This window comes from Marmota monax, unplaced genomic scaffold (assembly GCF_021218885.2).
Source record: "Marmota monax isolate L192 unplaced genomic scaffold, Marmota_monax_Labrador192_F-V1.1 WCK01_AAM20220418_F8-fsc00006, whole genome shotgun sequence".
Classification (NCBI taxonomy): domain Eukaryota; kingdom Metazoa; phylum Chordata; class Mammalia; order Rodentia; family Sciuridae; genus Marmota; species Marmota monax.
The window spans coordinates 25,388,090-25,415,232 of NW_026693712.1; the positions used below are offsets into that span (position 1 = coordinate 25,388,090).

The window sequence follows — 27,143 nt, forward strand, 5'->3', positions numbered from 1 at the left end:
AATTTTCTTAAGTCAGAGACAACAGTGAAATTAACCTAGGAAATTGCTCCTACTACACAAAAATAGTATTCAAACCATTTTTCCAAACATTTAGTGGTTGGAAAATTTCAGTACCCTGCTCCCTATCTGGAAAGCTTTAAATACCAAAACAGCATGCACAAAGATGAAAACAGTAACCAACTGATGGCATGAGGAACTTAGAATGATTTCTCTTTGGTATTTTTACTATAAGACACTGAGATCATGATTGTTGTTTTTATAAACATTAAATATCTGGCTACTTAGGGTACTTTCATGCTGGAATGCAATGGACATTAGTTTTCTAGTAAGCATAAAAGTTACTGGCCAGGTGTTGTGGCACAGGCCTATAATCCCCACTGGCTAAGGCTCGGAGATTGTGAGTTCAAAGCCAGCCTCAGCAATTTAGTGAGGCATTAAGCAACTCAGTGAGACCCTGTCGCTAAATAAAATAGAAAATAGGGCTGAGGATGTGTCTCAGTGGTCAAGGTCCCCTGTGTTTAATCTCCAATACCCAAATAAATAAATAAATAAATATTAGTTAGGTTAGCAAAGAGATTTTGCCAAGTGATCTTTTCTGTGAGTTATTTTTATTTACATGAGTAATGAATTCTGCTTTTATCAATCTGGCCAACACTCTTCATAAAATATTATCCACCTTTAATGTTGCAGAAATCAACTCATGCTATCTAAGGAAATAATTAGCAACCATTTCTCTTTCCTTTTTAATAGTTGTGGCTTTGTTTTCATGGTTTGCATTCTCAGACCAGTGCATTGTGAACTTATTCTGCCTGGAGGTATTGGAATCTGTTTTATGTTTCACAAATGTACAGATGAGAACAACTATCAAATCAGAAGTCTCTAAAAAAGAGCTTCATTTCCTGATTGGTGGCTCTGGGTTATGGAGCTTTGCAGGGATAAGTAGTTCATATTGGAGATTATGGGATAAGTGTCTGCACTTTAGCAGTGGCACAATGCTGAACAGTCAAGAACACCGGAGATACTGTCATAGTTTTCAGATGGCAGGCTTCATTTTAAATGTTAATAGAAGGAAGATTTCTGATATTGTGAAGAAATTTGCCATAACAAATGCATTCACTTTATTGCACTCTAGCATGGCACCAATTACATTCAACTATATATATATGATGTACTCTTAATTTCTAACAGTCTCAAAAAGGACTAATGTGAAAAATATTATATACTTGTACATTTTGCAGGTCATGAACAGATGGAAAAAATTATGCTGATAAGTAAAGAAATTCACGTGCAGTATGACACACCTCAAAATGGTGTTTGCATGAGTTTTTCTTTTAAAAAATTGTTAAGGTTACCTGGGACAAAATGTAGTTAGTACTTGAGGGTTTTGTAATGCTATATCTGTAATTCACTTTAATTTATTCCTTCTGCAAATATGAATATTTGAAAGTAGAGGTAACCTTGTAATGAGTAAAACTGATAAAAGGTTTTGTCCAATGAAAGGGAAATTATGGAATGATTATTCACTTTGCAAAAGGGTTTGTCATAGGGCAATCTTTCCTAAAGCATTTCAAATTTAATTTAGTTTATAAAACATTCATTTACACACAACATTTCAGGAACAAATTTAGTGAGGAAATGAGAGAAATAGTCATAAAAAGATAGAGATACCTTATACTCCTAATAATAATGCTTTGTCTTTGTCTCTCTTTGCAGCACTAATAGCTATTGGGCGATATAGCATGACAATAGAGACTGTGGACGTTGGATGGTGCAAAGAAATTACAGATCAAGGAGCCACCCTGATTGCACAGAGCAGCAAATCTCTGAGATATTTGGGGCTGATGAGATGTGATAAAGTAAGAATCATCTATCAAATTGTTTGTTTTCTACATATCAGTGTAGTGAATAGCTCAATATCGTATTCTCTTTCTTTTCTCTGTATCTTTACCTGTGTGTTTAATAGTAAGAATATATGTATATATATATATATATATATATATATATATATATATATATATATGTGTGTGTGTGTGTACATATGATTGATAATTAATTTTGTGCTTAAGCATAATGAAAAAAACAATCACAAACAAAACACAGTTACCTTAGATTTTGACATTCTATTCACAAGCCCAATGGCCAAAATTAAAAAGATTGCAAAGAAAACTACAATTTGCAGGGTCTAATAGTAAAATTCTATTCTGGGTTCAAATTTTCCTGCAACAGTAAGGTAGAAAGAACAGTGCCACATTGGTTTTTTTTTTTTAAGTATATAACTTCATTGCTCAACATCTCTGTATTCTGGCTGTCTGGAGGCAAGAAAAGGATCAGTGAGGGGGTGTGTAGGAGTTTATGTCTCCCCACACATCGGATGCCACTCCCATCAGATGATTAGAAATGGGCCCAGAGGCTCTGCTGAAGGCCTATGGTGCTGGCCAGGGTTGTGATTGTGAGTTTGAAAAATGGTGCCACATTTAACACATGACACTTTGAGAAAAAAGATAATAAAAATTTGTATTGAACACCAGGCACTAAACAGATGTTTTCCCCTTACAACTTACATGTTTTCCCTGTTACAAATCTAAGAAATAATTATTTTCATTGTCAAGATGAGAAAATGTAGGCACAGAAACATTAGGCTCTGGCCAAAAGCTGTTCAACCAAGTTCTTCGAGGTTTGTGTCCATTGCTTTCAGCAGACGAGGGGGGATCTCCAGCTACTTACTTGGAAAAGGTTCACTTCAGATATTTGCTAAGAAAGTATCTGGCATCTTACACCAATATATATATGTGTGCTGTTTGTGCAATGATAATTAGGGACAAATTCAGCAAAAGAATGTGAAAGTAAATACACATGCCTCTCAAAAAGCATATATTTTCTAAATGTAGCAAATTTGGGGCAAAAAAAAAATGGACCAAATGGACCTTATCCCTTGTATACTTTGTCATTTTTGCACAATTATAATTGACTTCAATTTTTCTCCAAATATTTTTAAATCCCAACTTATCCTAGACATTTGCCAGTTATTTTTAACAGATTTAAATATATATATTTTATCAGTCAGCCTGAAAGCAACTTATTTTGTAACTTAGCAACCAAGTGAGACCCAGGGGTTGCAGGTCTCCCTCAGATCTCACTATTAACTAATCTAACGCTGCTACTAACCCTGTCACTTTAAAATGACTTTTTTCAAAATAACCTAAGGGATCTACAATAGGCAGAGTGCTGTAAAAACAGAAAACAATGACAGCAAAACTCCTCTACCTTCTAACCAGAAGGAAAGCTACATGAGTGCTGTCAAACCAAGGACACTAAAATATAAGCATTCAAATGTATTTAGGCATTCAGAGCCATTCTCAGAAATCACCAATTACCATGTTTCTAGCCCATTCTTTTTTTTTTAAACTAGGGATTGAACCCAGGGGCACTTAACCACTGAGCCACATCCCCAGTCCTTTTTATTTTTTATTTGAAACAAGGTCTCACTGATTTGCTTTGGGCCTCACTAAGTTGCTGAGGTGAATTATAGAAGTTATGTGTTTTGGTTAGAACAGGAGAAGATCATACCAGACATATTTTCTGACCAAAAGTTTGCTGACTTCAAGTTAAGGAATTCAAGTCCTTTATTTGTCCCAAATGAAAATTAGTTCAAAATGAGGTAGAGAGGTTGCTCCAGTTATTAGTATCCCTAAGCATTATAGCACACTCTTTAGGCAGCCACTGAATCCTTTCCCAACCATAGAGTTACTCTGCCAGTCCATTGGCTCTAACACAATGCTGTCTGGCCATAGCCTGCTGCAGCACAGCCCAGACCAAGGAGATACTGGGCCCAGCTTGCTGTCTGGCTTTCTGAGACTCGAGTCAGCTCAGAGCCAAACACACAGGGTTCTGTGAGAACAGAAGACATTTCTAAACCACACACAAAATTCAAGTAAAGCCTTGCACAGAAAGGCCTACTTCTTGGTTTAGTTGGATGGAAACCGAGACTAAAGCAGCTATTCTGCTTTCAAATTTTGCATTATGCCATCCATTTCCAGAGTTTAAATTATCAGAGAGATTCAAAGAAAGATTTGAGTAGAGAAGAAAAGACATTAGTAGTGAGAGTATGTTCTCTGGAGCCATAGTTCAGGTTCAAATCTGGATTCTGCAATTATTAGTCATGTAATCTTAGGCAAAACTTGTTTCCTTAGTTGTAAAATGAGGATGATTCTAGTACCTATCTTGTAATCGTGAGCATTGAAATGAGTTAACATATTTAAAAATCATTTAGAACACCATTTATTATATATAAAATACCTTATATTACTGATTATTCTTATCATTAATGTCATCCTATCAATCTGTGCTATAATATTTGAATTTCCAAGTGAGAAAAAATTATATTACCTGCTATCCCATTTTGACTGGAAATTGAAAATAAAGGAAGAAAGTAGATTAATAGCACTTTCTGCATAATTTACCAAAAAAAAAAACCTCATACCTCCTTGGGATGCTGTGAATTTGGGTTCAAGTTTATAACTATCTATTAAGGAACAGAAATGAAAAAAGATCTGCAGTGCTAGAAATCAGTGAGTTGAATATAAATCTGTTTATGTAGGTAGGGAAAGAGAAAGTAACAAGAAAAATAAAGGCAAAAATAAGAATAGTAGCAAAAAATAGAGGAAAGCAAGTATTAGGGCATGGGGAAGATCCACTGCCTCAATCTGTGATCATTTGTGCCACTGAAGAACAAAATTAATATGGGCCTATCCTGTGCCTTAACCAGATCTGCTAACCACTAATAAAATCATTAGTTTGCATTCTCCTCCCCTTTCTACATACCTGCTAGAGCCTGCCAAGGAGCAAGATACCTCAATATCTACACAATTAACCCCCTGATCAAGAATATTGACAATGAGATCCCTGCATTGGAGAGAGATGGGCTTGTGAAGTCTTTGTGTCCATGTGCTCATGTTCTGTTATCCTGAGAAATATTGAAGTCTAGTTGCACTTTTTTTTTCCACAAGCAATAAGTTTCCTTTGGGACCACTTACATATAATTCAAAGGTTATACTTTACCAAACCAGTGCTTTCTTCCTCACTCCAGCTTTTGAGGAATTGCAAGAATACTAAAATGTCTTTTCTGTATTGTAGAAAAAAATGTTTTTCCTCTCTCCCTCCCTGCCCTTAGGTAAGCAGAGAACAGAAACACAAACTTATTCTTTGCTAAAAACAATAATATGTACTTGGATTATCAAACAATGTCTAAGCTAAATTGCAGTAAATTTGATGGCAACATTGCTGATTCCCAGGGAGGAATCCTCCAGCCATTAATTCAACAAATGCAGCATTCCCCATGAAGTTGTAAAGTTAGGAAGTGCATTAAGAAGATCCTGTTTGAGTAGCTTTTCTGATTGCTGGATGGATAAGCATGTTAGAGGTTTTGAAGCTGACGCCACATAATCTCCTAAACTTTAATGCATTGTAAGAACTAAGAGAAGAAAACACTGTGTGAGACGGCTTTGATGAATTGGGGTGAGCTTATATTCTTAAAGACTGTTCAAAGGCTTATTTGACCTTGGGAATTAGAGTTGACCTGAAATCACCTATCAACTTAACTCACATTTATTTAGTGATTTAGTTAAAAAAAAAATCTTGTATAATCAGTGGGACTCTCTAATAAGAGCAATGTGTGTGTACTCTGATTTCCACAATTATAGACAGTGACTTCGGTCATAGAAATTGTTTTTATGACTTCAATGAATTCTAGACTTGCTACAGATCTGTTTCTTCTAATAATATGGTATTTTCCTCGTTTCTTACAAGGCAGCTTGGATGAAGAACAAAACTGAAAAGATAAAAAAAAAAATTCATGGGAAAGCTGTAGGGCAAATGGAAATGCAGTGTTCAAGGTTAATGAAAAATGTTTGGGGTAACAAGGTTGGTGGGAAGGGAGGGAGCACAGTGGCATGGCATTGGCTGAGAAACCAGACCTCGCCAGAGGCAGCCTGGCTGATTTGGGAACCTCTGCAGTGTGTGTTAATACTGAAGTTTGGAGACACAGGGCCTGAATTATGAGCAGTGAATAGCATCATAAACGTAGCAATTCTCAAATGCCAAACCCTTGTGAAAAGCAGTTGGATGAAGAAATGCTGGAGCTTTTAAAAGCTCCCTTTCACTTTCTTTCTTTCTTTTTTTTAACTTCATGCAGAACTAATTTTATACACTGTTCATTTGATTTGAAAATGCCAGCGTCTGGGGTATCATTAAAGAGCGTTATTGAGGGAGTCACTCTTGGCAAAGCTTTTGCTTAACATGCTTAGTTCTTATGTCCCTTCAAGTTATAGATAAGAAGGAGAAAAGTGTGCCTTGATTTACCCAAGGAAGTTCCTGTGCCTTTGCTCTAAATGGGTAGCTGCCCTTCTGCCAGGAGCTCTTCTCCTTGGCCAGTAGAGGCGCCTGGAGGGCCGTGGGGCCTCTTGACTTAAGGAATAGACATAAATAGATTGTGAAAGTTCCACCCCAATGTCTATGACCAAAGCCTCTTGGAATTTCTTTGATTTCTAGTTGACATAAATTAGAATTACACAGGCGTGAAGAGTAGACCCAGAAAAGATCAGAGAGGCTGCTGGGGGAGGAGAGTCGCCTCTGTGTGATCCTATTGATTATCCAGCTGCCTTCAGGCCAGGGGCCTCTGTGGAGACTGACTATTATTGATCCACACTGTGAAAATAATCGAATTAATTCATTTCTCATCAAATTGCCACTGCTGAGACCTTCCTCCTCACCTGCCCTAGTTCCTAAAGTTCTTAGTTGAGGAGAGAGAAGGGTGATTTCTTTTAATAAATGTTGTTTGTTATATTCTTCAGAACATAAGAAATATTGTTTTTTTGCAGGGAGTTCCTCATTTAAATGGTAGATTTTATTTAACAAAATTAATGAGGAGCTAATACAGAAAGCAAGTAACAGAAACCAGCCAGCTTTCCTCAAGCCAGGAGTCTGCTTTACAACCTTGTGAGATCAAGGGCCAACCAAGTTTTGTGTGCCCAATTGAACATAAAAATATTCAGGAAAATTTGACCACTGCATTTTTCAGGAAGTAATTATGGTAAGAGAAAGCCTCAACAACTTAAATATTTCTGTGGAGATTGAATTTTTATCAGCTTGTTTAGGAATCATGAGCAGGAAAGCCCTATGGGGAAAATAATACAGTACTCTGTAACTAATATACAGAACTAACTGGAAAAATCAGTTTAAGGGAAGAATAATTTGTGGGTCACTGTGTCCAGAACTGTTTTGGTAGCAATTCAGCCATGAAACAGAGTGTATACCTGCAGGGATTCCTCTCTTCCCTGCTACATATGCACAGCTGTTTTCGGATTGCCCTTAGCCAAAATTTAAGATTCAAAATTAATGCCATATTAAAGAAAATAAAGTGAAAAAAAGAAAACGTTCTGTCCTAATAACACAGGAGTGGTCTGACTATATTAGATCGTGCAGTCCTCTGTCACAAGCAACGTAACCATCACCCAAACAGCCCATCATGCGGAGTGCTCCCAAAGAAAGGGGTGATGAAAAATGGTGAGAGTGTAGCTGGGGCTCTAAAATCTGAACTTAAGTCCTTCACTTGAAGCATCAGCATCTTGTTCCTTTTGCTGATAAAACAGTTTCTCCAGGTGATTTTCACATAGGAGCACTTTAAAACACGGTTTTACAACCCTCTCCTGATTATTGCTGGTAATTGAAACAGGGAAAAACACATCAGCTGAAATTCAGAGCTTACCTCTCAACCTCATTTTAGTCAAGCGCTCCCATCTCCTCTTCTTCCAACCCTATTCACTTGAACTGCTAAGTGGAATTGAAAGTACTTCCAGCATTTAAATACTAAACCAAGAAATGCTGGCACAGAGCTTTATGGAAGAGGTCAAATTGGCAAACACCAGTGTCAGATTGTCAGTTTTCAAATTCTACCTCTGTCACTTCACTATCTATAAGATCTTAATCTTTAAAAGCCTCAGTCAGTTTCATCTGAGAGTCAACTGAAAAATGAGGATGCTAATAACATTTATGCCAGATAGTTATTACAAGATTAAATAAATTTTCCAATAAAGAACTTAGCCCAAAGTCAGACACATTGTAAGCACTCAATAAAGGTTAACTTTTATTACCATTTTTATTGTTATTATTATTTTTGTATACATACCTTCCATGGAATCATTTGTCTACTATATGAACAGCCACCTATCCTTAGCAGAGTCATAATATTCTAGCCATGAATATCAATTTACATTAAGATCTTAGAAAGAAAAACTAGCCTCCTGAAACTTAGGCAGCAATTCTTAAAAAATAATAGATTTTTTAAAAAAAAGACTTGCCATGTCAAATGACCAGTGTCCAGGCTAAGACTTGATTTGTTTGTTTCTTCAGGAAAACTGACATCTGTCTAAAACTTTTAAGAGAATGGACTGCAAACAGGTGCTTGTGTTTTGCTCACCTCTGCTATGGGATGGGTTTGATGTATAATGAAATCACTAGGTTTGTTTTAAAAAGGAGGGAAGAGGAAAACCTCTTAGAATGCTATGTTGGAATTTGCCTGAAGGTACCCTGAAGCATCATTGCTTTGCAGTAAATAATCTCCTTGGAGCTTTGATTTGGCTTTATAATAATATGGACGAATTAGGTTATAATATCGTATTAATTTTTAAATTTAGAAATAGAAAAGATTCCTTAACATAACTGAGGTCAGATCCCTGAAGTCCCAAACAACAGACCAAGTAGAAACATGCGTGTCCTACAGTGGCCCAAGAGACTGAGGGGTTTCTGCAGGAGGATAGGGAAACAGCTCCGCCTGCAGTGAGACCCTGGCATTCAGCAGCAGGTGTCAGGCCCCCTACCATGCTGCACCCAGAGAAAATGCTGTTCCTGTTTGTAAGTAGTGTTTCAGAGGAAACCCTAGACTTTCTCCCCTTACTGTTATAATATATTTTATTCATTTATTCAGTAAATATCTATTGAGTGACTTACTCTGCTTCAGTCACTGTGACAGGTGACAGGTCAGGAAAAACAGTGAACAAGATGTATTTCCTACCCCATGGATCCTGGGCCTCCTGGGGAAGACAGACAAGCAAACAGACAACTAGAATACTGTGAAATTGCAAATTATTTTTCTAAAGGGGACATTTAAAATTAGGTTTAGTCTGAACAAAGATCCTCAACTTTGATCTTGAATCAGCTTTCGGCTCTAGTCCTCTACAGTTCTTTTTTTCTGCCACCTGATTATTAAATTTCTGAAAAAGATTGTCTAGAAACAGTTTTCCTCACTTTCTCACTGCTCATTATAATCTGTTTCCATCCTCACCCTGACACTGTGCTGCTCTTTTAAAAGTCACCAGTGCCCTCTTTGTCACCAAATGTAGTAGCTATCTCTGTCCCCAGCTTGCTCCATCTGTTGGCAGCTGCATCTATATGGCATCCATTCTCTCCTTTGTAGGCCCTCTCTCCACTCTGCTTCTCTGTGTCTCCACCCTGCATCTGTAAAATGGACTTATCTCATAGGTTACTGAGAGAGATGAGTTAATTTGTGTAAATTTCCTCATATGAGGTAGGAAATCAACGTTAGCTCTTACTTGTTTTGGTAATTAATTTTTACCTTTCTCATCCCTATCAGTCTTCTCATTAGAATGGAAGTGTTCTATGTTATTTTACCAGTACCTACAGCAGTGGCTGGCACATATTAGTTGCTAGATATATAAGTATTGGATGAGTGGATGGATGAATGGAGGGAGGGAGGGACGGAGAGAGGGATTAAATTGTGTTTTTCATTTGCAGTCTCTTTAACCAGAGTGTCCCTCCTTTTATTGCTTTATTTGAAATCTACATTTTGATTTGGGAAAGTATTGATAGCTAGAAGCAAGTTTGAATATAATTATATCCCACTACCTTTTGTAAAAAGCAGCTGGATGGAAGAAAATAAATAAGAAGGGTTCCACCTTGGAGCTAATATGAGTTTGCTACAGCTGGGAATTCTGAGGATGGCTGAAAGCACCTGGGACCCAGGACAGACAGAACTCAGGCCTCTGCTGTCTGGTTGGCATCCTTTAGAGTGCAACATTGGAACATTCTGATTTGTGTACAGTTCCTCTTCTGAAAACCAAAACATATTTCTTATTTTCAGGTTCTTTAATCTACAGGTTTCCTGGTCACATTCATACAGAATAAACTTTTGCTGATAATAAATTTGTTTCAGGAAACAGGTCAAATCCATAAATTCTACTGGATGGAAACTGCAATTTTAGAAAGATATTTTTTCATCAGGTGCCCACTTGGTGATTACCACTACCCTAGCCTTTATGTAAGAAAATAAAAACTGAAATCAAGACAGCCATTAGGCACAAAAGAAAACATATTTTAGTTCAGAGAGTTTTCCTCTTCAATTATGTTTTTCAGCTTAAGAGTTTAATTTAGAAACACCCAGATGTGTTCCATAAATACATTGCACTTACCACTCAGCGACTACATTAATTATCTTATTAGGGCCCAGGTTTTTTCAAATAATTGCTCTTTTACTGAAGCATTTAAAGCACTGTAGATGACTCTCTTAAGTGACTTTTTCCATCCTGGTGTCCCATATACATCTGTTTTGGATCTCATCTGCACAGCATGTGCAAATATACAGATTTGAGCAATGGATCAAGTCCATGACCAGCAGTTTGCAGCTCAGAATAACCAATGCAAGACCATGTACCTGGAGCTTGTACTTGGCTTGAAACATCCTTCTTGGTGGAGGATTGCTTGGTGATACAGGGGATGAAAACATCACTAATTTTTTTTTCTCTGACAGTCTGGTTGTTGGATTTCCTGTCACACTAATCTCTAATTAGAGGCTTCAGGTTAGCAAGCCCCAATTCTCACTTAACACTGCAGGCGTTTCTATGATCCCCATCCTCCCAGGTTCTTTGCTGCTTTCTCACTGTGCTAATTCAAGTGAATAGAAGCAGTGCTAGTGTTAACAGGCAACCTACATTTCATGAAAAAGAGACAGCATGAAGCCAGGCCTGTTGTGATATTGACAGAGCATAGCACTTTCAATCATTGCAGATTCTGAAATGAAATGACTGCATTTGACAAAGTTGACTGAATTTATGAGCCTGCCTCTGTCAGGTTCATTGCACTCTCTGTATCTGTCTTTTTCTATGTTTTGGGATTTTTAGATGAGTTCTTTTTTGCCACCCAAGAGTAATATTTCTTACCTCTATGTTTAAAAAATACATCCTTATATACCTGAGGCTACTAATATGAGGTTCATGAGTGAGGCATACTGCATTATGGGTATTCTGTAATCAGCTGACTCCCATATTCAGTGGGTGACTTTTAGGTTTCAATGAGATACTCAGTTTTTCTTCTTAAAATTGTATTAAATGCTCGTTCATGAGTACCCTCTCCGTCCACATCATGAGTAGTCCTTTGAGGAAGAACAAGGTCCATATGAAAACTGTGCTTAGAGGAATCTTTCATTCCTTCAGCTTTTGGGAAGATTGGGTGGCAGCCTTCTTTGGCTGTGCTAAACTAGAGACCAGATGCTGACTAAAAAGAAACCAATCTGATTTTCCCTCATTCAAAGAAAAACATCTTTTGTTTCAAGCAGTGATAAATATTTCAGAGGAAAAAAGGCACCCATTTATTTTCTCCAGAACTATGGACTAGGTTTAATATAGAGGGCATATGAGAAGTAGGTGGGCACTTGTATTTAATAATCTTAATTTAGGTCTTGCCTTCAGATTCCCAAGGGCAGGAATCACCTGTGCCCTTTGTGATCATTTCAGTCAGCTTTAGACCCATAGGTCTCAACCTGAACTACACAATTGAATACACAATTGAATCTTCTGGGAGCTTTAAAAATACCAATGTCTAGGTCCCTCTCTACCAAGATTGTGATATCATTATGGTCTGGAATATACCCTGGGCATGGGGGGGTGGGGTTGATGAAAAATACTCCCAGCTGATTCTAATGAGCAGGTGGGATTACAACCACTGCATACTTGTTTGTACTCTAGATTGTGGACACAATTCAATTCATCCCATACCACTAAACATGCATCCATATTGGTTATAGATTAATCACTGTGGGATTCCTGGCAGAAGGTATTGGTTTAAGAAAGGAAGAGGAAAGGAAGGGAATGTGAAGTTGTTTATAAACAAAAGAAAGGGAATAGGGTGCTATTCAAGGAAGTTTCACCTTGCTACTGAAGGGAAAGAAATGAGAGACTGTACAAATGGTGGCAGATTCCACTTTCCTGCTCTAACCAAAGGGAAACCTGAGTAGAATGTCAGGTCATCCAGTCAGGGACAGGAGAAGTCCTGCTACAGACGGAGGGAAATAAAACCATAAAACTCTGCAGACCACAGAGGGATGGTGCATGTTGGCTGGGGAGGGTCCTGGAAAAGTCAATGTATCATCGGGTCTTTTATTCTTTTCTTAGTGTTCCACTTAAAATATTTGAAACTGCACTTCGATGACCCATCTCCTTTACATGAAAATTTGAGGTGGTACTAAGCTTTGCATTATTCTTATTTTATCTTTCTCAATGTGTGCCTAACTTGGAGTCTCTGGGCAGTAGTTGAAAGAGCAGTGGGGTTTATTTGAATATGCATTATCCACAAACACTTGCTGGCACCTGGTAAGTACCAGGTTCCACGGATATCCAGTACAGTTTCGCAGAGAGCCACATAACTCAGAGAAGCAGACTCCGGAGGCATGTTGCTCCAGAGACAAGAGTCTGCTTCTAGGCCGCCAGGAGTCAGCCCCTGGGGCTGCTAGCAGTGAGTGACATTGCCCAAGGAGTCTGTGAAGAGTGACAGACCAGTGTGAGGGCTAGAGACCCGAATTAGAAGGCAAGAGCTGAGTGTGCTATTTGTAAAACCTCACAGATGCACTGTGGGCACCTTACTTTTCCCACCTGCACACAGATTCATCTTCTTTTCCCATCCCCTCCTCAAAGCAGAGCTATTTGAAACAAGAACATAACTTCAGTTACACTCTTCAGTTTGTTGGATGAGGCAAGAGACACATTGCATAGTTTACAAAGTAAAGGATGATTAGTTGTTCAGTACTAGCTCATGAGCTGGTTTCTTTTCTGCATTATATGTATGTATTTAATGACATGATACACAAACTGATTTCCTGCTTGTCCTTCAGAAGTCCACTTACATATTTCTTTTGGAAAGCCCTTTTCAACACTCTGGGAGAACATCAGGTACTAGCTACCGGCTTCCTTCCACAGCAACTTGCATTTCCCTAAAAGCACTTCTCAAACTTTGATGATGTCCATTGTCCCTGCTGGAATATAAGCTTCAAGAGGGAATCCACTGAACAGTCTACCTCTGGAACAGGGGAAAACATGTTCAGGAGAGAGATGGAAGAGAAAGCAATACCAGTTTCTACCATAGTTGTAGTTGTCTCTGTCAAAAGTTCTCTTTTTAGTCTTGCAGGTTCATCATATTTCTATTAGGCTTCAAAGATTCATGCAACCACAGCTCTACAACAGTATATTCTGCAGGCCAATTGGGCTCCATTATCTTCTACATCCCCATGGAGAACCCATTTTGAAAAGACTGTCAAAGACTTGTGGGGAAGGGGGAGTCGCACATGCACACCTGCCAACTACAGTCATTTTATTTTTAAAGCTACAAATGAATGTCATGAACATTTTGCTGGGTAGGTGGGTAGGCCCCAGTCTGACACTTTCTGTACCTCACTATGTTACTGAGGTGTCAGGAAAGTGTTGTTCAGTATAGAAAGCACTGTGTGCTGGAGTCCTGATTTCAAACCCATTTATTACGAGTTGTGTGGCTGTATGTGAAATACCAATTCTGTCTGAGCCCTGGTTCATCTATATTATGATTAATGTCCAGGAGCTGGGAAATAGTAGATGCTCACTGAATATAATTTCCTCCCATCCTCCTCCATCCTTAATGAAATGGGGATATACACTTATTTTGCCTTATTGCTCCTTAGGGTAAAAAGTTAACAAAACTTTTCAAGTATTTTGCCAAAATAAACCATGCCAAAGAAGAGAGTTTGACTATTTCCTATCACATAAAACCCTAATATTATGTGTTTATCACTGGAATGTGGGGTATTATGGGCTGGAAATAATAATCTATTGCATGTTCCTCAGAGTACCATATGCCAAACACCACTGTGACAAATAGAACCAACCAGAAAAAGAAAGCCCCTCTAATTTCCATTTGCTCCCAGGTAGAGGTAAAGACTTCTGAAGCCCAAGAAATCAGCAGAAATAACATTGCTTTGAGTCAGAAGACCTCTGGACTAAGTCCATTCCCTCTCTGCTACCAGATAACTTTGATATCCAAAGGAACCTTAAATGTCACAAAATTTTCCAAGTTTTCTGTCAGCCTCTCCTTGGTCTACCAACCTGAGCTGGCTGCTGATGGTGCAAACTAAAGTATCAAGTCCTCTGAACTGTATGGGTATTTGTGCAAAGTTTTGGAATCCTGCTCACATCTAGTATCACTAGAATGTCTGTAAGTGTTATTGATCTCCAACAAGGAGGATCACCATCAATGAATCCAAAGTATAGCTTAGTCATCTCTTGAGTACTAACCTGAGGGACACCAACATAGCAAAAATTGCTCAACCACCATCATGAGCTACTTCATTCTCCTGTGAGAAATTACTGAAAGCTCCAGAAAAGGTGCATCTAAAAAGAAGTACCCAGTGATATCAGACAGAAAAGATAACAGCCCAAAGAATCACTATGGTATGAATTTCAAAGAATTAAGGAATTTGGGGTTGCCATGTCAAGACTTTTTAAGCTGCTACTACTGTAGCTGCCATAATATTGGAACAAGATTAATTTATCTCTAGAATTTCGGATATATTAGTATTGCTTTTCCACATAATACATATTCATTAAGCAACTCCTATATTAATTTATCCAGGAGATATTTATTGAGTATGTACTCTATGCTAGGTGTGCTCTGAATACTAGGGATTTGGCAATGAACAAAACAACAGAAATTTCTGTCTCATGGAACTCATATTCTAATGGGGTAAGAATTTATCAGTGTGTGTAGGACTGAAAACAAAGAGATAACTAAAATATTCTTTGTTGCTAAGGAACTTAGCTCTCTGGGAACAATGCATTTTTTAAAATATTTTTTTTAGTTGTAGATGGACACAATGTCTTTATTTATTTATTTTTATGTGTTGCTGAGGATTGAACCCAGTGCCTCACACGTGTAAGACAGGTGCTCTACCACTGAGCTACAGCCCCACTCTAGGAATAATGTATTTTGTTGGAATTTTAAACAGTGTTCATTTTTTGTAGAAAAACTTCCTCCATTAAAGAATAAGTGACTTTAAATGGTTTATTCTTAACTGTGACCTAATGTATTCAGATGTCATATTTCTTCTCCTAACAAGAAACATGTCCTGTTTTATAACATGAATTAAAGAGGGAATAAGAATCACAATGTAAATGATTTATTCAGCAAATTGTACCAGAAATTGTATTTTTTGAAAAACAGGTATGATTAAGAAAATAATTCCAGCCTAGGCTTCTACTTACCTGGAGCTTTTTGGAGAAAATACTGATAAGGAGCAGAGGGAACTATGATGGTCTAGATAAATTGGTTAAATTGAATCTCCCAAACTCTCAGGGTTCTCTCCTCACCCTTCCATAGCAGCATCAGCGGCAGCAATATAATGAAATTATGGTGTGATTTACCTTAATTAGCATAGCAATTTGCCTCACATTTTCAAAAAGTGCTAATAGATGTTAACTCAAAATAGATTAAAATACCAGACAAATTGCTACTACCTTAAAAAGAGTTATAATAATTTTGAAAATTTAAATTATGGTTATGCAGTCTTTAGAGAGAACTATAAAATCCAATCTTTCATATATTTTTTTAAAACACCTATGGTACATGCTTTTTCCCCCCCTCTTTAATCACAGTAATTTCTTCAAATGACACTCCTGCATATTTCTTTAGGAAGATACACTGCATTTTTCACATATCATGTGTAATGTAGGAATTGCCATTGATAGTTTTCAGCAAGAGGGGGAAAACCGAATACAGAAAACCAGGAATCATGGGGAAATTCTGGAAAAAAAAAAAAAACACCTTTATCTCCATGGTCCCTTTTTTATATTGCATACATTTTATGAGTTGGAACAAAGAACGATCCTCTTTATTCCAGCAAGCGGAATTGCGCATGACAAAAATCTCTGGAAATCTGTGTGTGACTGTAGGATTTAAAATGAACGTTCCTGGTGTCTTTCACTGAACTCCTCTACAGCACCAAAACACTTATGGGGTCCATACAAAGAGGAGATGAACATGATTTGTACTTCTGAGAAGTAAATGAACATAACTTTAATATAAAATTTGTCCTGCTGTATCATCAGGGGACATTTTATGTAAAAGATAGAACTTTCCCTAGTGTGAGAATATGTGTTTCCCTGAATAATTCCTACCCAACAAAGCTCTAAAATGGAATATTCGCATCTTCCCTTCTGTTTTTGTTTTCTAGAATTTACAGAGCACAGTTAGCTAAAGGACTGCTTAGAATTAGAAGACACATTATATTCACAGAGGACTAGTGGCACCATTTTTTTTTTCTCATACAATTAAAAGAAACCAACTTGTTTTTTCTTAGCTATACCTGTGAAAGTCAGAGAATTAACATAGCATCATCTCTGTTCTCAACTACAGATGTACCTTCCTTTATGCAACAGAAATAAATAAATTGAACGTGGATAAATCAAAGGATATATAAAATATATTAGGGGAGCTGACAAAATAAATTAACCCTACCATGAAAATTTTTACTAAGGTGAAAAATTATCCCCAATTTATATACTCCATAAATCCATATCTTCACATATCAGGTTTGTTTAAGGTGAATTATATGCCTTTTCCTAGGAAACAGTTATCACAGAGATATTTTCTGTTTTTAAAAATTGGCTCTCCAAAATAAATTGCCTGTCAACCCTACATACAAAACTTTGTACAGACCCATGTGTAGATAGGAAAAAAATGTACCACAGAAAATAGTTCCTGTGTCTTTATAGTAGGTTTAAATGTTTTTTTCTTCTCTATTCTTTTCTCATCTATTTTTTATTTAATAGGTTCCTTGAATGCTAAGTGTTTAGATGACATATCCTTCTTTTGCAGTGCAATGCAGATTTTCTGAAGGTTCTCTGACCAAATGCCTTCACCTTTCGTTCAGTAAAACTTGCATCATTCTGGGTTTGTGGTGGGAGGAAGAAAGGTAACCAACTGTAGTGAACCACAGTTAAAGGAAAGGGAGAATTTCCTAACAGTGAATATTTTAAACCTGGACTATGAAATTAAAATAAGTTCTGGGGCTGGGGATATAGCTCAGTTGTAGAGTGCTTGCCTCACATGCACAAGGCCCTGGGTTCAATCCCTAGCAACACACACACACACACACACACACACACACAGCACTCCATCTCCTGTAAAAAACATTTTAATGGAATAGATTCTTCTTGTGTATAAAATATGTTCTAAAGATTACTTTTCCCCCTATGATTATTTTGTTTTGAATATTACAACCAAAGTTATCAAGGTTTAGTTCTGAAATATCTCATAGGTAAAACAATATTTATTAGCACTATAGAGCATAGGTTGCCCTACCATATTATTAACTAACTCGCATTTAGTAACCATGTATTGAGTGAGTGCCTGCTGCAATAGTAAGAGCTACCACTTAGGGGACTCTTTATGTTAGCTATAATTATTACATTTATTTATTTATTATTATTATTATTATTTGTTCTTTTTAGATATACATGACAGTAGTGTATATTTTGGCATATCATACATACATAGAGTATAATTTATTCTACTTAGAATCTCATTCTTATGGTTGTACATGCCATAAAGATTCACTGTGGTGTATTCATATATGTACGTAGGAAAGTTATATCTGATTCATTCTAATATTTTTGCTATTCCTCTCCCCCATCCCTTCCCTTCATTCCCCTTTCCACTGAGCTTCTGTTCTTCCCCTTCCCACCACCTTGTTGTGTGTGATCATCCCCATATAAGAGAGAACATTTGACTTTGTCATAAGTACTTTTATCCTGTTTTTACAGTCAAAGAAATCAAATGTTAAAGAAGTAAAGTGAAAGCAGGATTCCAACAAGCAAGTCTTGAACAGAGAATTTTCCCAACAGAGATTAAGTATCATTAAGCACAAGGCTATAATATTAGTTCTCAATATTAAAAACAATAACATGGAACATATTTTTCCAGATCACCCAGAAAAGTACAGACAACTGTTATTTCAGAAAAGTACAGACAACTAACTTCATGATCATCATATTTCTGATCAGGTTTTCAAAGCAAACAGTAAGGGTTTGATGTTGTTTCAGGTTTTTCCTGGTGGTCCTGATCTTTTTAAATAATGGACATCAAGGGGAATTCTCAAAAACATGTATTACAAGAGCCTTCTTTTAGACTCACTTAATATAGCTTACTTAGTATAAATGAAATATTGATATATCTGAAAATGCCCAAGTGTTCAATAAAGATTTTAAATAAAGCTACTAAAAGTTGTGGTTCTCAGGTTAATCATTTATTTATCTAAAGGATGAAGGAAGCTGTCGACTTCTGTGATATGAACTGCAATCAGCTTAAAAATAATTGACAAATTAATCCCTTCACAGCACAGCAATTGTAAAGGTGTTAGTTTTAATTAGGCCTGTCTGATTGCCTTGTCTAATCAAGAATCAAGGTGGTATCTTTGATGGTTAAGGTCTAGTGGGGCCATCCCTGACCTGCCAGCCATGTATGTTTTAATTATTGATTCCTCACATTTCAGCCCTTTTCACAAAGGGACTTGAAGTTTGTAATGCCTTAACATTTAAAGGGAAGAAAAATAAACATTTTCCCTAGTACTTCGATCTAGAATCCTGTGTATCCTCTCCCACTTTGTACAGTATTTGTCCTAAAAAGGATGTCAATGTGCATTAGAATGCTATCTTATTATTTCCTTACCTCTCAAGCACTAGATTTTCAATGGACATTATTAAGATCTTGACAAAATCACAATTGTTTGTACTTCTAGAAAACACATTTGATTTTTTGAGATTATGTCTTGAAAAAAGGATCCATGGGTTGGGGTGTAGCTCAGTAGTAGTGCACTTGCCTAGTATACCCAAGGCCCTAGTTCAGTACTGCAAAAAAAATGAAAAGAAAAAATGTGTGAGGGTAAGGATAGCAATGAGAAATCAGAGAGGTGAGACAAAAGAAAAGCCTATCTTCTCACAAAACAGTTTCCCACATTTCTAAGAAGAAACAAGTAGAGGGTTGTCATGCCATCAGAAGGCCACAGTGTGCCAGTGAGCATGGACAGCTGCATGGTATTGGTGGTCCCTGTGAATAATGGTGTGCTTCTTGGGTTGCAGGTCAATGAAGTGACAGTGGAACAACTGGTGCAACAGTATCCCCACATCACATTCAGCACTGTCCTGCAGGACTGCAAGAGGACCTTGGAGAGAGCCTACCAGATGGGCTGGACCCCCAACATGTCTGCTGCCTCCTCCTAACACTCCTGCCCATGCATAGGTCCACTTGGATCATTCAGCAGGGCAGTGATTTCCTGGAAAGGTGTTGACTGTCACCTGTCAGTGTGCGTGCAGGAGTGTGTATATTCATGTCTTGTTTGCCTACTGCATAGTGTAATGCACATTATCTGTTACCAGGTGGGCTGGCTTTTTTTCTTAAAAATTGAAGATTATGAAAGCCACAAACCTTTTAGTTTTTATGTTCAAAGGCTTATTTCTCTTAAAAATAAAATAACTCTTTGTTTCAATATAGAGTCAAAGAATTAGACGTATTACTTTGAGCTTCTAATTTCTGCCACTTTTGGAGATCCCAAAAGACAAGTTTCTTTTTTGATGGTGTAGAATGTGTGCTTCTACTGGTGAAACCAGAACAGAAGTGATATTGCACTAATTAGAAGCCTAGAAACCAGTACTCTTCAAAATTCCCCGCACATATATACATAGTAAGTTACCTGCAACTTTCATGTACCCCTACAAGTGGGTAAACACACACACACACACACACACACACACACTCGGGTGGTTTCTTTGTAAATCATTTCCTGACAGAGTGGCCTTCATCCAGGCCACTGGGGAGCATGTCATCCTGTGTGACTCTCTCTAACTCATTGTGTCCACAGGTGGTCAACTTGCTATCTGGTGGGCGACTTAGAGACTAGAGAGAATAAAGCCTTTTGTAAATTTTTTATATGGAGGCAACAATCTGAACTCCCCTGGCCAGCTCATAGAAGTTAATTATTCATTATTCTACAAATGCATTCTGTTGAGTACTAAATATTTTACTTGGTTTTGCATTAACATTGTGTTAGCTTTTATGTTGTGGTTTGTAACTGGTCAGGATATATTTTAGTGATATTTGGAGCTAATCTTAGCATTATCCACATTGAAGCCACCAGTGTAATTAATGGTGAGCAGTTATTAAAAATCTACAGATCATTTCATTATTTTGTTAATTTTGGTAATTATGAAAGCATTTTTCTGAAATTTGGGGGTAGTCACATTAATAGAAGATTAATGAGTGAGATACAAGTAGACAATCTTCCTACTGAATTTTTTTTTCTTTTGCTTTGGGTTTTAGAACAGATTTTTTGGATATGTGCATGTCATTTTTTGAATAGTTCTTATGCTACTGCAAAGATCTATTGCAAGCTAATGTAAGAGTTAAAAAGAAAAAAAATTAGAAAATCTGTTCACTAAGATTCTGTTTACACTTGCCAGAAATAAGTATTTTTGTTTAATTAAAGATTGCCAGCTTTCAGTTAAGACAGTACCTATCAGTAAATGAATATATGTCTTGATTTCACACATCTTTACAATTAATTCATTATAGGGACTTAGGCTCAAATAACCTTTCCTATGTCTAGATTTATAATCAAGACAGCAGGGAGCCTTTTTAAGCTAAAGAGTGATTATCTTTCTCAGTAGAACTAGAAGCAAAACCCTGACTTGTGAATTTGCTATTTATTCTTCCCTGATGTGGACATAACTGTTATTTGATCTTTAACAGATATACTGAGGTTTGAGTGCATTTCCTATAAATTCCATATTGCTAAAGTGATACTAGCTGTAAGAAACAAAAGATAGCCTTATATTTGAATGTCATTCATGTATTTATAACGACTCCTTTTTGTAAACAACTGTTTCCTTTGATTATGTCAACATGTTTCTGATGTGGCATTTTTTGTTTTAATCCCAATCAGTTAAGAAAATCTAGTCAATAAGCACCAAGAATATTTTTCCCATAGCTAAATGGGTTAGTAATTTAATTTGAAGGGAGTAAAATTTTCATAAGAAAAAGATGTTTACCATTAATAAACTGTATTTCTTCTTACACATTGAACTGTATCATTTCCATATCCATTTTTCCACCACTGAAAAATCTTATTTCACAATATTTTAACTGATTTTTAACCCAAAACTAATTTATAAGACAGTATGTATAGTAATAGTAGCTTGAGTGAATAAACAAAAGTTTAATTTTTATATATGTCACACTATATTTTAAATAGTTTTTAAAAAGGACAAAAGAAGGGAGAACCATCTATGATATAGATGGTACAATTTCAGTTCAAAGTTGTAATAACATTTGGAGTGTTACAGTTTGGTTGTCAAATGGTTTCAGAGTGTATAATTGATTTTTTTTTAATGTTAAATTGTTTGAATCTAAAGTACAGCACTATAACATGCTTTAGCTTGGTGGGGGGAGGGGGGTACTGGGGGACTGCACTTATTCTTTAAAATGTTGACTAATCCAAAAGCCTGATACAACATAACCTGGAAAACTGCCTTGGTATATTGTAGAAATCTGTAGAAATAACATATCCAGCCTCAAAGCATTAATCTCAAAAAGAAAAAGAAAAAAAAAAAAACCAGCCAGAAAAAGCATCACCTCAAGTGATCCTGTGATGGTTGTTGAATGTGTTCTCATTAGATGCTTTGAAATGAGGCTTAAAATAATTTTTCTAGGCAATATAGTTTCTTTTTTTGCTTAGAATGTCATCCATACATGTGAACACGTTTAATGCAGGGCTTTTTATCCTCTCCAAAATGTCAACAGTATTTTCAGAATAAAGCCTATGAAATATATTGCTGTAGTGGAAAATTCTGGTCCTTTGTCTTTAATGTCTTTTTGAGTGGATAAAGAAAATTCACCCGGTTTGTAGTTTCTATATTTCCGTGAATCTTTTGACCTTGCAATGGGTTGCAATAAAAGAGAAACAAAGCACTGTGTCTTTTGTTTTATTTTAGAAGACAATAAATGGCCTCCCTGTTGCTGGTTGGGTATGATGCATGCAGTAATCTGTGTCCTTGTGTGTTTCACTACAGAGTTATATAGGTTTGACTAACCCAGAATAATAAACAAGATTGGATTGAGGAGATTCTAATTTAGTCATGATTATTGAGATAAGATTAAAACCATGAAGGCTTAAACAGAGAATTGTTTAAAATTCCATTCCCTAAATAGGCACTCATTTACTTAGTCATTAATTCAATTTTTCAAAAGCAAATAAATAAATAAAACATTTATTGAATAACAAACACGTGCCAAGCACTGGGGATTTAAAGATAAAGGACATTTATTCCCACCCTCCTAACAGGGAGGCATTCTGGAAAACTAACAATGAGAATGGAGCATGGCAGTTGTAATAATGGGCATAATTCTGGGGAGCACACCAAGGACCAAGCAGCAGCTTTGGGAAAGGAGAGCTGTGCAGAAGAGCTTTCAATAAAGGGTAAAGGAGTAACAAATCCACCAAACTTCCAATGGAAAGGAAGAGCAGGCAACCCAGAAAAGGAGGAAATATGTACAAAAGCATTCAGGAGTGGAACAGAATGGCAGTTCAGGGCCCTTTCTTGAAGAACCTCAGTTTAATAGGAGGACATGTTGTGTAGGGAAAGCAGATACAAAAAGCTTCTAGGGAAAAAACAGGGATGGGTATGGTTGTATTCCAATAAAACTTTATTTAGAAAAATAGGCATCTGGCTATGGCCTACTAAAAAAAATTGGACTTGTAGGAAGCACCAGATGTGCTAGAGACATCTTGCCCTAAATTTTTTAAGCAAGTAAATATTTAAATGCAGACCTTCTATTTCTGGTACTATTCATGGAATAGAAACCATGAAAGATTTTCTGCTACGTAATATCTAAAAATGTTTATTAAAATATTTTTAACTACTTTTAAATGATTGGATGTGTTGGTGAAAAAGCAAAAGAAACCTCTTGTGGCCAGGAGCAAAGTGGGAGCAGCAGTCTAGAACAGGGCTCATGAAAGTATGGCTCTGAGCCAAACATGACCAGATACCTAGTTTTTTTTAATGTAATTTTTTAAATTTACATATGACAGCAGAATGCATTACAATTCTTATTACATATATACAGCACAATTTTTTCATATTTATGGTTGTATACATAGTATATTCACACCAATTCATGTCTTCATGCATGTACTTTGGATGGTAATGATCATCACATTCCACCATCATCAATTACCCCATGCCTCCTCCCTTCCCCTCCAACCCCTCTGCCCTATCTAGAGTTGATCTATGCTCCCGCTCCCTATCCCACTATGAATCAGCCTCCTTATATCAGAGAAAACATTTGGCATTTGGTTTTTGGGATTGGCTAACTTCACTTAGCATTATCTTTTCTAACTCCATCCATTTACTTGCAACTGCCATGATTTTATTCTCTTTTATTGCTGAGTAATATTCCATTGTGGCTGTCCCTCTCCTTGGTCTACACCCAAAAGACTTAAAAAAACAGCATACTACAGGAACACAGCCACATCAATGTTTATAGCAGCACAATTCACAATAGCTGAACTGTGGAACTAACCTAGATGCCCTTCCATAGATGAATGGATTAAAAAAATGTGGCAGTACCTAGATTGTAAATAAAGTTTTATTAAAACACAATCACATGTGTTTGTCAAGATATTTTCTAAGGCTGATTTCAAACTACAAAACTCAAGTTGAGTGGTTGCCACAAAGAAAATGTACCATCTGGCCCTTTACAGAGAAAGTTTGCCAAATCCTGGCCTAGAGTGAGTCTGATCAGAGTCTACCACACTTAGAGACTGGGTCTCTGAAAAGCTACATCCTTAAAGAAAAAATGAACTAAAACAAAATGAAAATTTGAAAAGACAGAATAAAAATTACCATCTCAGCTATGGCTATCTACAGGAGTTTGTTTAAAAATCTCTTTTGTAAATTAGTAGTCATAGACAAGGGTTTGGTAGTTGAATCTGCGTTATATACATAGTTGATATTTCTGATAATTGTATTTTTAAGAGGATTCATGTCAGTACTACTTACTGCCCTACAGAAGAAAACAAAAATGATCCCTGGAGAAAAATACCCTTAATCCAGGCCTCAAAAAGAAAGCCCACAGATACAGTGCCTACAAATATAAATTCACAATCTAAAATCAGAAAAAAACAGAAATAATTCAGCACTAGTTGTGTGAGTCAGCAGAAACAAGCAATAGTCTCTTGTCTTCCAAGGCTTTAATATCAAATTTTCAGCTATATGATACAAAATAAATATTTGATATAAAAAGTTATTTAATGTAATAAAAATGAACAGATTCACTTAAAAAGAAGTAGAATTTTTAGAAATGAAAAATAAAATAACTGAAAACTAAAACAGAAGGTTTGAGTTACAAAGGAGACATGGCAAGAGAGCTAACTGAAAGGTGGACCCAAGTAAAGTGTTAAAAACAATTGAAAAAATAAATAAGAACAAGAGGTCTTTTTCCTTCTAAATGCATAATTTCCATGTGAAGACAAAGGTTGAAACACAGGGTACAGTATGAGACTTTCCAACATCTATCTAATCTTGTAGAAGAAAAAATGCAATAGGCAAAAGGCAATGTTCAAACAGGTAACAATGTGTCCATTTGTGGAGAAGAATGCAAATAAAAGATTTGGAGGACAACATCAGAAATTTGGTTTAGGCAGAGTTACTTTTGTGATGGCCATTAGATATCTAAGTGAGCATTTTGAGTATGCATTTGGATACAGGAGTTCAGTTCAGAGGAAGGGATGTAGTTGGTATCTGGATGGCATTCAAAGCCCCGGACCTGTCTGAAATCATCATCTTTAACCATCATCAGTTAGTTCAGACAGAAAGACAAAAGATTCTAAGTGCCACTCAAAAAATCAGGGAAATGAAAACTCATGGGCCAAAAAAGAATTAACCTAACAGGTAGGAGTAAAGTCAGGAGTCTGTGCAGTCCAAAATCAAGTTAAAGAAGAAAGTAATTAAACATTCCATATGCTGCTGTTAAATTAGATGAGGGTTAAGAATTGACCATTGAATTTAGCAACATGAAAACTATTGGCATATTCGATTAGAGGAATTTTAATAGTGTGGTGAGGGCAAAAGCCTCACAGGAGTGGGTCCAAATTCTATGAGGCAAGTTGAACTCTAATATCAAAATCACACAATAATAATATAAATAAAATCTCTAAGCCAATCTCACAATGAAAAACTTCCAAACTCTTAGCAAACAAAATGTCCACATAAGGTTTAATACATTATCTTGGTCCCTTTCTTTTGCTATGACAGAATATAAAGGACTGGGTAACTAATGAATCATGAGAATTTGTTTCTTATAGTTTCAGAGGTTAGAAAATCCAAGCTCAAGGCACTGGCAGGTATGCTGTCTGGTATGCTGTCTTTGCTTCCAAGATGGCACCTTGAACACTGATCACACATAGCAGAAGGTAGAAAAGAAAAAAGGCCTATCTAGTTCCCACCAATACTTTTGTAAGGCACTAATCCCATCAAAAGGAAGATCCCCAATGGCCTAATCACTCCTAAAGACTGTTCTCAACATTCTTGGACTGGGATTAACTTTCAATGTGAATTCTGGAAGAGAGGATGGCATTCAAGCCATAGCACACACTAACAAATCAAAGTGAAAGAATGTATTATGATTTCTGTAATGGGAAAAATAAAGCATGCAATAAAATTCATAATTCCTAACAAAGAATCTTAGCAAGCCAATACAAGAAAGGAACATCTTAACCTGGCCTGAGTGTCTTTACTGAAAACCCAGAACAAACATCACTCCCCACATTGAAATGTAAGAAACATTTTCTCTGGACCCCTGAGAAACATATTTACTATAATCCACTACTTCTATTTAACATAATAATTGAAGAGCTAAATCAGCATGGAAAGATTTTTTCTGAACCAAAGTCTGAATTATGTACAATGATAGGCATATCTATTCAGACAACCAAAAACCCAGAGAGTCTACAAATTAGAATAAGAGAGTTTAAAAATTAGTTGGATGTATTGTCAAAATATAATGCTTACTTAGGTTCTATTTCATAATTTGAAGGGTGGCTTCAGCAATGTGTTTTTGTAACACATGTTAAATTACATCTGTATATAACATTATATTTGAATAAAACATATACATGAAAACAAATCATTCCACACCAAATATTAAAATATTAAATAAAAAAGTTTTATATCTTGTATAAGTGGATTGATTGGATATCAAAATTGCTAAAACTAAACTCAAGGCTGCCCACCCGTATGGTAGTGCAGGGCAGCTCTGTGACACAGAGCTTAGAGAATTCCACATCTAAGCAAGTGGCAGTAGAAGAACCCAATATCCTCATCCTTCTCCCGAAAACCCAGTTTCCTCATCCTTCTCCTGTGCTGGGAGCACAGCTCTGCATAGCCTCCTGGTTTCTATCTGGCCCTCATTAGAATCCAAACAAACAACCATCCATGTGGTGCTGAGACAGCTGTAAGAATTCATGTGGCGTATATATGATGTCATCACAGGAATCAAAGGGCCACTACACTGGTTTTGGGAAGCAATGGGGAGCGGGGAGGTTCTTTCATTATTATTCCATTTTTAATTATGCCAATAAACTTGGTATCAAACATTTTAATAACACAGAAACTCATTTGATAATGTGATAATCTATGTTTTGAAACAGGGACTCAGTATAAGTCTATCCGTTTCATTTTGTGAGTAAACCACAATTTACTCATTCCGCCATCAGTGGAAAAGTAGGT

The 27,143-nt window shown here is 36.6% G+C and overlaps 1 protein-coding gene across 2 annotated transcripts in view; it reads left to right on the forward strand.

The window, feature by feature from the left end:
• The window catches only part of Fbxl17 (F-box and leucine rich repeat protein 17), a 532,270-nt gene extending 509,944 nt beyond the window's left edge, over positions 1–22,326 (forward strand). For both annotated transcript variants that reach the window (XM_046459970.2, XM_046459969.2), the window contains exons 8-9: positions 1,714–1,856; positions 19,443–22,326. In XM_046459970.2, coding sequence (XP_046315926.1) covers positions 1,714–1,856; positions 19,443–19,583 — 284 coding nt within the window. In that variant the 3' untranslated portion in view covers positions 19,584–22,326. The remainder of the gene's footprint in view (positions 1–1,713; positions 1,857–19,442) is intronic.
• Positions 22,327–27,143: the final 4,817 nt, after the last annotated feature.